The sequence below is a fragment of the Homarus americanus genome, unplaced genomic scaffold (genome assembly GCF_018991925.1).
Source record: "Homarus americanus isolate GMGI-L3 unplaced genomic scaffold, GMGI_Hamer_2.0 scaffold31931, whole genome shotgun sequence".
In the NCBI taxonomy this organism is placed as follows: domain Eukaryota; kingdom Metazoa; phylum Arthropoda; class Malacostraca; order Decapoda; family Nephropidae; genus Homarus; species Homarus americanus.
This window is the reverse complement of record NW_024746359.1, coordinates 118440-130769: the sequence shown is the minus strand read 5'-3', so window position 1 is coordinate 130769 and position 12330 is coordinate 118440. Positions and strand designations below refer to the sequence as shown.

Below are 12330 nucleotides of genomic sequence, written 5' to 3'. Positions count from 1 at the left end.
GTGTCATGGTTAGACCTCAGAGGGAAGCTCCCCAGAAGAGTGATCCATTATAGATAGGAAAAAACACACACGTAAGTCGCATACAAGAGTTGGCGGCATTACCAGACAGCTTCAGTACTTAACAGCCACAATAGAAGACCAAAATCTCTGGTCTTATAAAATATTTTGTCTATAGAGAAAAAATAATAAACATGTACTATGATTTGTTAGGTCATTAATGTGTGAAAGGAGAATACAGGTATGGCTCTAAAAACATGATTATAATGAGGCCAAGTACTACTGTAGTATTGTAAATGGTTAGATGTCATGGGGGAAACATCTAAACTTAGAAAGAAAAAAAATGGCTTATCCTGCTTTGATAACAACAGAACCAAGCTATTTGTTTTGATTTTATTCCATTTTCATCTTCCAGTCATATAACACCTAACAGTGTCGGGATAGTGTGTGATAATTGTTGCTGGAACACCCACCTCACTGGGGCTACAGAATGTACCGGACTGAACAGTATAATTGGTAAAAGATATGTAATTCTTCACATAGAGAAAGACAAAACTGCACTTATAAAGAAACCATTACTTTTTTTTGGCCACTCTACATATAAATTAGACCTACTATCTGTAATAGAGAGTACTGGTCATAAGGGATACACCTAGCTATGATACATCACTCCATACCTATTTTCATGTCACTCTCTTATCATGATCTGTGCTTCCTCATGTTTCCTCACTTCCAGAATTGTGACCTTATAAATTTATGTATGTATGTATGTTGTTGTAGGGTGCATGGATACTAGCTGTTGGTGAGGAAACTTTAACTTTGGAATTTAAACAGTATAGTATAAGGTCAGAACTATTGTACCATGTTAATATAGTACAGAGGATCCCTCCCTAGAACTGTCCTGTTTGATACCATTTCGGGTTTTTTTTCTTGATGGTGAATTAGGGACAGTGTGTGAACACCATTATGTTTGTTATAACTTTGTTGGCTGTCATCTGTTAGCACTCCACTATTTGTGTTGCAAAGTGTGGGACTGTGTAGGAACCAAATGGTGTTCCGCCTCAGTCAGCATAATAAGCGTCAATGTTTCAGTTTGTGCTTGAGGGAAAAACACAAGATTTGTTGCTTTTATGTTCATATACTGTATAAGATTATCTACCCCAACATCATGCTCCAAAATGTGCAGCAAATGTCCCTATAATGCCAAGCACCGGGAGGACAGGAAAAACAATTAGTTGGGTTACATAACCTTAAATATGCAGACGTTTAACACTGGTGAATTATATTCCCCCAAATGTACCACAACCTTCACTCTTTACATCATATATTATAGAAAAAATTAACCCACTTATTGTTTTATTTAAAGTAGCATTTCCAAGGATGCATATAAGACAATAACTGGGCACCCCATGTATGTGTTAAGGCTATGGGGACGTGCCATCTTCACCTTATCATTGTTGGCCGAGCTGCCACACCTCATGCATTATAAAGCTCATACAGTACTATGGACTGGGTAACTCAAGAAATTTTACAGGAGATTTTTCATAATAACTTGTAATGATGAAAAAAAAAAATCTTAAGGTACTTCATGAGTTGTGTTAAGGCTAAGGTCAATTATCTGTTAAACTGATTATCCACAGGTGCGTCCCAAACCTCTGAGGGCAACTGAGAATCCATAGTTTTCACAAAGTCTGATAATTTAATTGTATATCAATGCCATATATAAACATGCAGATCTTTAAAGAAAAAAAACAACTTTATATTGTGTCTCTTTACAAGTGACTATACCTGTATTCCAAAATCATTAATGTCTGTTTTATCACAAAGTTGATTAAGCAAACAGTAAATATTAAAAAAAAAAAAACCCATGCAGGATCATAGCTAAATAATACTTAAAGCAACAAAACGCTTGATTCTGGAAAATTAATACAAACATGACTGTCAAACCATTTCCTTTTTTTAGAAGTCACCAAAATATTATCTAATCTAACTTAACCCATAACCAGCAGCTAAGGATTTCCTGCTTCACTCCCATATGTGCAAAAAGGGAAGGCAAGGAACATGATATTTCCACTCATGATGACCACCGTCCCTACAGCTGACTTCCACTGATGATGGCTGCTGTTTAAGGGTTAATGACACTTGGGTAGATTTGTTAGATTTGATGATTTTTGTCATGGAAAATAAAGTAAATGTTTTAACAGTCATGTTTGTGGCATTTTTTTAAACATTGGCTATTTTCTGACTTTACCACAAAGCACATCCCTTAACAAACAGGATATATATCTTGTCTATGAACCATCTTCATTCTTCTTGTTAGTACAGTACTGTATTTATATATATCAGGAACTTCAACTGACTTTATTTCTTCTGGAGTTTGTTAATTTACCTAAACAGAATCTCTGATGCAAAAATCGAGTGTGCAGCTGAACCTAATGAAGGTGTTGCCAATTAATCACAATCAAAGACAATACAGCTGCACTGTTTCAGGTCCATAGCTGAGGTTTATGAAGAGCAAGCAGAGAAGCTGACATAAATACTGTACTAGAGAAATAACTTGTAATAGGGGCAGCCACTTAGATCATTATTACTGTATCTACTTTGTATACAGTACAGTCTACTGTACTTTAAGTATAAAATGGGAAAATAATTTTGAAACCAATAATCCAATTAAAGATGACTAAAAATTATATTACCTGTACTGAAAACAAACAAAATCTTATTTTTAAATTAATATTGTGTTTTGTATAAGTGATTGGAATAGATAAAGTGTACTTGACTGCCTAAGTCTGACTACCCCTTTCATCCATGCTGAGAGCAACTCCACTGTATGACTATGGATAATACCTCATGTACTGACTGACAGCATTAGTTGCCATCTGTGAGATTACACTCTCACTGACTTGTGGCCTGCCTTCACCAGCAGTATCCTGAGTGTTGCTAGTATAGGAAAAACATTTGTGATTCAGTATAATGATACAGTCAGCTAAACCACTGAAGTTATTTTGTTCAACTTATGACTCAGAAATATATTAAAATAACATGACTAACTTGTACAGTACTAATATTTTCATATATATAACAAAGCTTTTAAAGATGATAATATTGTTTATTTTATTCTGACTAGAATACGGTAGAAAGTTCTCATTTCATTATTATTATTATAGTAGAGTACTGTGTTAAAATTATTTACTGCTTCAGGAATCACCACAAATAATAATGTAAAGATGGCAGGATCTAGTGAGGTGTACAGCAGGTATTAACTGTACAGTACTACACAACATCACTCATTTACTGTATTACCAGATAACTCATAAATGTTGGTAAAATAACATGAAATTCACCAAAATAAATCAAGATAAAGCAATAGATACAAAATTTCACTAATTTAGTGGAGTTTAAATGTGAAGTGTGGTAAGAAGACACTTAAACTGCTTGTGGTGATTCCTGTTCTCCTAAGTGAGTAAATATATCGTGCTGCGAGTACCTTGCCAGACCCTTCACAACACTGCTTGTTATACAGCGTACGAGCGCCTCATTGGCTGTTGGAGATGCATTCCTGTATGCTGCATCATTTTCATTCCCACTACCAAGGAAACATTGGACATAAAACTTGAACCTTTTAAAATAATAATTAGTAAAGATTCATTGTTTTATATCACAGGAACAACACTCCAAGTTTATATGTAAATGACTGATGATTATTGTTCTTGATAAAAATAATATTATCCTTGGTGAAATATTTATCATCAGAATTATAAAGAAGTAGCTACCTGAAGAGACCCTTGGCAACATTGGAAGCTATGGATCCAGCCATGTCTGGAGTCACTCCAGTTGTCTGTAACTGATTTACGTTACCCCGGTTGTCGCTTAGAAGTAAAACAGAATTTTTGGTTACGAAAATAATGAACGTTCTAAAATTATATTATTGGTATATTATCATTCATTAAAGTTTAGTAACAATGTTACCTAATCTATTTTTTATTTCATATTTGGAAATATCCTGTAGTTTACTTGAAATATGAGGAATATAAACTTTGGTACAGTATTAAATAACACCAATAAAATGTAGTTGTATACAGTACTGTAGGGCCAAGTACCTGATCAACCCTTTGATAACATTTGTAGTAACATTTCCAATGATAGAATCGTTGGCTGGTGGCGGGGCACCTGACACATTCTGCTGTGTCTGGTTGTGGCTGTTTATTGTAAGTCAGAGAGAAACATCTTTTAATATTTTTCTTAAGATTGAAGTCTACTGTATTTGCATTTTTCAATCACCAAGATGTAAAGGAACTTAAATATTGTAAAGGCAGCTTTAGTTATATTTAACATTTGATCTTACTGAACTGCTGTTTCTTTATGTTGTATACAGTACAGTACTTTAATTCTGAATTGTGCAATCTACCTGCAACACTGTATAAATATACTGTACCTTACTGAACTACATATATACAGGTATATATTCAGATTTTTTAATGAGAAGTAACAATGATGGAATAAAAGTTAATGGTAAATTATTGTGAAATATATGGTGTGTAGATGATATTGCTGTTATTATAGATAATGAAGAGGTGTTAACAGATTATTGGAATAAGGTGAAGAGTTTGGGCTGTGAGTTAATGTTGTAACAGAAAACATACTCAAATGGAATGATGTGTATACTGTTATGATGGTAGATGTGCAAATGATATCACAACAAAAAAGGTTGTATTGGTCAGAAGTGTAGACACTTTCAGCAGACACCAGGAAGAGGTTGGAGGCCTTTGAAATGTGGTGTTATAGGTGAATGTTTAAGATAAATTACACTGATAGGAAAACAAATGAAGAAGTACTAAGGTTGGCAAAAACTTCAAGAGAAATACTTGAAATTTATAGAATAAGGAAAATGAGTTACTTTGGGATGAGTGATAATGATAATTAATAAATTATTGAGTAAAACTGAGAGTTAGGGGATTTGGGAAAGGCAGAAACTGATATGAATGAATGAAATTTGAATGTTGTTGTCCACAGAGATGCAAAATGTGGGTGGATTGATAAAGACAGCGTGAACATGTTTAAGTGGAGACCCGTGGTCACTGTCCCTCATACACGAGGACAGCACTTTGATTGATACCTCATGAATGCTGAAAAGATACTGGCAGCAATACCAGCCAGTAGTCCTTGATTCATTCCAGACTTTTGCATGGTTGCAGTTAAGCCTCCGCCCTCTCCACCTTGACTGCTATAAAATGTTCAGGGATATATATAAATGCAATAACTTGAAAGACTCTGTATTAGTCCCTCTTGATAATCCATGTTTCTTATTATGTTTTTTATACTAATTATCAAACAAATTTGTCCAAATTTAAGATTTAAACTTTCTGAAAAAGATTTACTGAGAATTATCTTTCATGAAGGCCATTATGAAATCTTAGTTGAAACTTTCATTGTTATAGTATCAAAACTGTATTTCTATATGCCACAAACAGAATTTATTCTTTAAATCCAAATGCCACACTTATCTACCTGAATAAACCTTTGATGACAGTTGAGGCAATATTGGAAATCATCTGGTTCTGGCCAGGGGCACCTCCCTGACCCCCTCCCTGTCCACCTCCCCGCCCACCACTTCGTCAGATGAAAACATTTAAGGTTACACGGACATAATAATTAGTATTTATTTACAAATAACTTACAATTACTGTATGTTCAAATCACAACAATATTTATAGGTGAAGAAGCATTTCTTTCGAAAGGTTATTGTATCTTTCTAATGCAGTACAGTATAAACAGCTTAGGAAAGTGTCAATACAACTCAAATTATAACTGAGCATTGCAATATTCAGACATGAATATTCAACAACATATACTACTGTATATTGAGTGTTACCTGAACAGTCCCTGAACAAGGCCAGATGTGATGCTGGACATCATATCATTATCTGTGTTAACGGGCCTGGTGTTCGCTGACCTGTCCTGGTTCTGTCTGCCACTTGAGTTATTAATGTAATAAAGTTAACATTTCAGTAATAATAAAACAATAAAATACTTGACACGGGTAAAGTAAGAACTTGTAATGGCAAGAAAGACAAGAGTATATAGCTAGTGTGGACAAGTGTTGCTGTAATCCTTCATCATGTGGTAGTGTGGACTGCACCTGTAGGAACCAATTGACATGGTGTAGTACTGGAATCTAAAAAAATGGGTCAGGATGACTTATCACCAGTTGGCTTTTGATTGATAATGATGTGATATGCTTGGTGTATATATGACCTTGGATATGTATACCTATGTCGCTCACCTCCAACAAGTTACCGACCCATGACAAAATTCGGGTATTTAATTGGTAAACCTTGCTCAATCCTTCAAAAGATACTGCAGTAAGCTTATTTACCTCCCAGGGGTTCTGACCCATAAGTAATAATATAGTAAGTCTTACTATACTTTTCATGAGGTACTGTGGCAGTTGGATGTAAATGTGGAGTGAAAACAGGATGGATTGGACAATGTGATGACTAACAGACACCCTGATGTTTTTTAGCTATGAAAGTGAATCCCTTAGGCTTGGTGACCCATTAGGGGCAGTATGAATACCTGTACAGCACACTGAGTACTAAGTCCTTTTTCACTTCATGTAGCCAAGCACTGCACTCTATTGCCTTTACTTCCTCAGGTGTATAGTAAGGTGACCTTTAGGATAGGAGGCAAGTGCCATATCCACTCAACCTCTGTACTCCATTTTACCTGTACCTTAATTGATACATCTTATGGCTGTATGTCAAGGGGAGGTGAAATGTTCCTTCGAGTTAAAAGGTTAAAAACATATGACCGAGCGCTTACAAGATTAATGTTTACGACCGGACAGAAACGGACACAACGTATTATACATATGGATGACGTCTGATGCATTGTCACCTACAACCAGAAAGACAGACACAGACATGACCTCTTAGACATGTGGATGACATCTGATGCATTCTCACCTACAACCAACCAAACAAACATACTGACATGACTCCAAAGACACCAGAGTGACATCTAAAGTAATCTTGCCACAGTCTCGTTGATTCACATTGCAACCAAAATAAATTCTTAGAAGATGGAGAATACGATAATGTCTGTAACAATTAACCTTACTTTGCATATACGAGTTTATGATAGTATAAATATTGACAGGAAATAATTGTTGTTTTTCTAACTGCGGAGATGTGGAAAATATACTTTTTTTTCTTTTAACGAACTAGAGGCAGTGTAGGGGTCCCATATAGCATTCTGTGGAGGCCCACAAATCACTAAGGCTGCCTCTGTACAGTATCCAGAACAGTACAGTAAACAGTTGTAAAAGTTGAGAAGAATGAAACTTGTCTCAATATTTATAAACCTTTGCTTCAAAGTTTGTCGTACAAATTCCTATAAGAAAATACTGTATACGGGGTATAATAATTAATAATATACATTTGAGGATCATCTAGAAAACCTGAAATACAAGAAACGTTTATAAGTGTTAGCATATTTCAGTAAGATACAAGACAGAGTTCTATATTTGTACTGTAAATTGTATAAGAAGTTCATATATTAAACTTAGGTTGGTACATGTGAATGTTGAGTCTTCCTGCAGGAGTTCCTTGAAGACATTATGGACTGTGGTGCTGGTGATCTGTTAGTGTGGATACAGAGTTATTATTAGACACAGTGAAACCTTTATGTAATGGACCTTGATCTAATGGATATATGGTAGTCTGTAAGAAGGAGGTTTCACATCTAACAGACCTTGATCTAAAGGACTTCCCTCTCTCATATAGTCTGTTAGATGGAGGTTTCACATCTAACAGACCTTGATCTAAAGGACTTCCCTCTCTCATATAGTCTGTTAGATGGAGGTTTCACTGCACATATATATTAATTAATGAAAAACTAGCTTACCACTTATATTAAAAGAAAAGAGAACTTATAGACTATATATTCTACCTACTGGTGCTAGGACTCAGTAACTATAGGAAACACTGAACCTTAATAGCAAATCAATTAAATCCCTTTCCTCATCTTAATACCAAACATAATCACTGGTTGTATTAAAAAACACAGGAAGGTGTTAACTCACCTAACCATCCCACCGATGTAGTTGGCAGCCATTCCAGAGATAAGTTCGTTCATTCCATCACCTCTCTGCTGACCCTGACCCTGACCATGACCCTGGTTGCCTCCTCCACCACCACTGAGGGTTAAGACTTGTGTTAACGAGGAACTGTTAATATTAATGTTATGTCTGACGATTCACGGTAATGGTCAATGGATAGCTGGAATGTCTTGTCCAAATTTACCTGTTATGTTTGTTGGATTTAGTTGGACAAAATACTGTATAACAGGACTATTCTGTCAAAATTTACCTGATACCTTTGGGGATTCATAGACAGACATCAAAGGGCTGGGTGTGTAAGCTCATACAATGTAAATATTTTTATTCGGAAACCTTAAATAATTCCCATATTTTATAAACTATAATTAGTGTCAGTTAGGAACCAAGTATTGTGTGTACAGTACTGTATATGTAGCCTAATGTTACAGAAAGATGTAACATAATCTTTTTTTACTTTTACTTTATCCTCTTTGCCACTGATCGGCTCATTGGCCGCTTGGGAGCTTGGTTTCGTCTCTGATACGCACTGTTGGACGATACTGGGCATGAACTGGCTCCTGAATGTATTGGAACCTGTTCCAGTGTTAGTCAAGTCTTGTCTGAATGAATTCACACTCGGTTCCGTCACAACTCTCTCTGGCAGATTGTTCCAAGAGTTCACAACTCTCACTCCAGGAAAGTTTGCCCTCACAGTTTTCTGGACTTGTGGCTTCTTCAACCTTAAGCTGTGACCCCCTGAAAGTGTCCACCACCATGTTGCAGGCACAAATTTATTCTTCGCAGCATACTCTCCGACACTCATAGTAGGCTACATGTTTGTCTTCATCTGGGTCCAGTAACTGATGCACGGCACGAGTTTTGTAGGAATAAAGTTTAATTGTCTTGACCGCCTTCCTTGCACTGGAATATGAACAGTGAGCTTGTTGCACTAAACGTCTCACAGTTTTAGTTGTTTTTTACTTTGCTTGTGTTTTTTCCCGCACTTTATCCATTTTCTCCGCTGTAACAACACTTGGCTGGTACATGTGTTTTTTGTTTTGTTTTTTAACTCATGCAGCTTGTTACTCTGAACTGTTTTAACAGTTTCCATATCACTGATTTTGAAGATTTAGTACGACCACCAAAGTGACTTTTAAATGCAATTAGACATTCCCTGAAGGCTTCATTCTTGATGCAATGTTTGATGAAAAACACGTGTCCTTCCACAGTGAACACCATGGCATGATTGAGTGAAAACCATTAAACACCACTGATGGGAGACATGACAAATCATGTGATGCATGATAACTGCCAGGATCATAACTGCCTTTCTGTAACATGAGGCTACATTTACACAAAACATTAGGTTCCTAACTGATATAGTTTTTTGTGTATGGGAATTATATAGAGTTCTCAAAAAAAAAAAAGAATCACCTTGTAGATGGACAGTTGGTAAGGAGATACAGTACAGTACCCAGAGAAAATTGATATGATTACAAAAACACAAGGTATGGGGTAAGATTCTCTCTCTCTTAACTTTTGCTTCATTCCCATGCAGAATAAGAAAAACAAATGAAGAAAGATCCCATTCAGTTCAACTTTAGATTAAACAAATGAAAATAGTCATCTCAATTAGCTTAAAGGCTTGACATCTACTCACTTTGCATACTAAATACATTCCTCAGTTATGCGTTGCTTCTCACTTTGTATTCCTAACAAGACGTCTACACTGCAGTCGACTTCAAAGTGTGCTTAAGAGAACACCTGGCGGATTAACCTAACCATTAACCTCAACGACTTTTACTCTCACCTGTGTTTTAGCATTCAACACCCACCTAATATATTTAATTCATCTCGATACATAATCTAGATTCTATTATGATTTCCTCCCTCCTTATACGTCGAGTCTTTGCTATTTTGTTATGATCTTTATTGTCCTTTGTTTCTTTTCTGCCTTTTCTTTAAACATTACTTGTAAACACTCTTATATTCACATTAATGTTCTTCCCTTCCATGTTTAACCACAATGTTTTATCAGCCTGCCTAATCTAACCTACCTTACTCTACTCTAAATTAACCTATCCTAAGCTAACCTAAACTGTCCCAATTCACTTTCTGTCAGCTAACCTAACACCATCACACACACAGACAGCGACAACTTTATAATGTTGTGCTACCATGCTGTCTTAAACCCTGACACACTCCCCCATTTATTCTATCACTGATGTATAAGAATTCTTGCTGCTTTTATAAATAATAGAGAATAAGAATCTAGGAATAATAGGAACTTGAGACTACTTGACACACCAGCATAGACCGCCACTGTAGTCAAGATAGGAAAGAAACATTATTGTAGACTCTACCGGGGTTACTGGGGTAATATTGTTAATGGTATTCACTTCCATTATTTCTCGTAACTATTACTAGTATTTACTCTCGGTAGAACAGGGTAAATAGCAATATAGGTTATAACAAGTACTAGTAGTATATTGTTGAAGTATTACAGGTGTACAGTGACTTTTGAATCACCCTGTACAGTATCATTTCTCCCCTCATTACTGCACAAACACATGACCATGACCAGCCACTCTAATGAATCAAATGACGGAGAATATTGACATGTAATCTGATGGTTGTATTGTCTTATAATTGTACATCTGAAATAAGGGCAAAAATTTACATCCAAAAATAAAAAATAAATATATCGGTAATACTTATGTGTGAAATTCCTACAACAAAAATACTGAAAATGGATTATTTATATATAGTCAAAATAGTATAATTAATACAATAAAGTAATATACAGTACGTATAGGTGTTGCTCTACTCATGAAAATTTGACTCACAAACTTTCAGATACAAGACTGTGGATTATATTGGTAGAAAATGCCTGGTAGAACATATACCGTATTGTCAAAGAGAAGAGTATGCCAGGTTTTAAGGCTGTGTTGTAGGGTATAGCTCTATTGTACATCCTATAATTTTCGTTTTCTTACAATATGTTCGCATCTACATGAGTAAAGTTGGATTTACGAACAGCCCTGTGGAACGTAATTTGTTCGTAAGTAGAGAAACATCTATACTGTATTAGACATTTTGAGGAAGAAAAAAAACTACAGATTAGTAAATTACAGTAATGTTTAATTAATTTTCAAAGTAACACTATACCATAAACACAGGAGCAATGCACTGAAGAGCTGTCATTCTAAACTGACACACGACAGATGCCAATTACAAGAAGACTAATATGGTAAGGCAAATTGGTGCAATGAAAGACATTACAGCATATTATTAACCCCTTGTGTACAGGGTCGCCTCTTAGCTGAATAACATCGTCTCGTCAGCCAAATAAAATATTAAAAGTGGCGTCCCCGTAGTGAAGGAGTTAGTACGTCGTGGAAAATTATCATCAATCACATTAGTGTATCCTTTTAATAGTCCCAGATCGTGTTAGTGGATGGACAGATCAAGATACATGCCTCAGTAGGTCACTCAAGTTAATTTTGTATATATAGTACTGTGTACCTGTGCTATGAAGGCCAAGTTTCCTGGTTTATAGATGATGCAAGTTTATCACAGAGCTGGGAGCTTTATACCAATGTCTCAGAAGTTGAAGCTCTCCAAGATTAAGTGATGAAGCCGAGATCTTGAATGAGACCTTTTGTGATTTTAGCTTTTATGGGTCACCTGATAATTACCCCCCCCCCCCAGCTTAACCAGTCGTAAGTTTAATCACCCCAAAACTGTCTAGGAGGAAGGGGGGACAACCTTCAAGTAATCCATTGAGGCTAAAATTACAAATGGTCTCGATCTATTAGTCTCGGCTCCATCTTTGATTAAGACGTACAATACAGCGCTTATAACATGCTAAAATCAAACCTATTTCTCTAGGATAACATATTCAAGCATTAATGTACAGAAAGTTTGTGTGAATTAAGGAAACTTATGACAAATAGCTCAAAAACACACAAAAGAACACAATATTTAGCAAACTATTTTCCAAGTTCAGTGTGTGTGTGTGTGTGTGTGTGTGTGTGTGTGTGTGTGTGTGTGTGTGTGTGTGTGTGTGTGTGTGTGTGTGTGTGTGTGTGTGTGTGTGTGTGTGTGTGTGTGTGTGTGTGTGTGTGTGTGTGTGTGTGTGTGTGTGTGTGGTGTGTGTGTGTGTGTGTGTGTGTGTGTGTGTGTGTGTGTGTGTGTGTGTGTGTGTGTGTGTGTGTGTGTGTGTGTGTGTGTGT

General features: G+C 36.0%; 1 protein-coding gene across 1 annotated transcript in view; it reads right to left on the bottom strand.

The window, feature by feature from the left end:
- Positions 1 to 12330, bottom strand: part of LOC121879213 (spidroin-1-like) — a 52455-nt gene that overhangs the window by 21128 nt on the left and 18997 nt on the right. The window contains exons 7-14 of the mRNA XM_042385809.1: positions 8081 to 8194; positions 5870 to 5971; positions 5506 to 5607; positions 5114 to 5221; positions 4098 to 4196; positions 3771 to 3866; positions 3485 to 3583; positions 2845 to 2937 (exon numbers count right to left, since the gene is read on the bottom strand). Of these exons, the coding sequence (XP_042241743.1) occupies positions 2845 to 2937; positions 3485 to 3583; positions 3771 to 3866; positions 4098 to 4196; positions 5114 to 5221; positions 5506 to 5607; positions 5870 to 5971; positions 8081 to 8194 (813 nt within the window). The remainder of the gene's footprint in view (positions 1 to 2844; positions 2938 to 3484; positions 3584 to 3770; positions 3867 to 4097; positions 4197 to 5113; positions 5222 to 5505; positions 5608 to 5869; positions 5972 to 8080; positions 8195 to 12330) is intronic.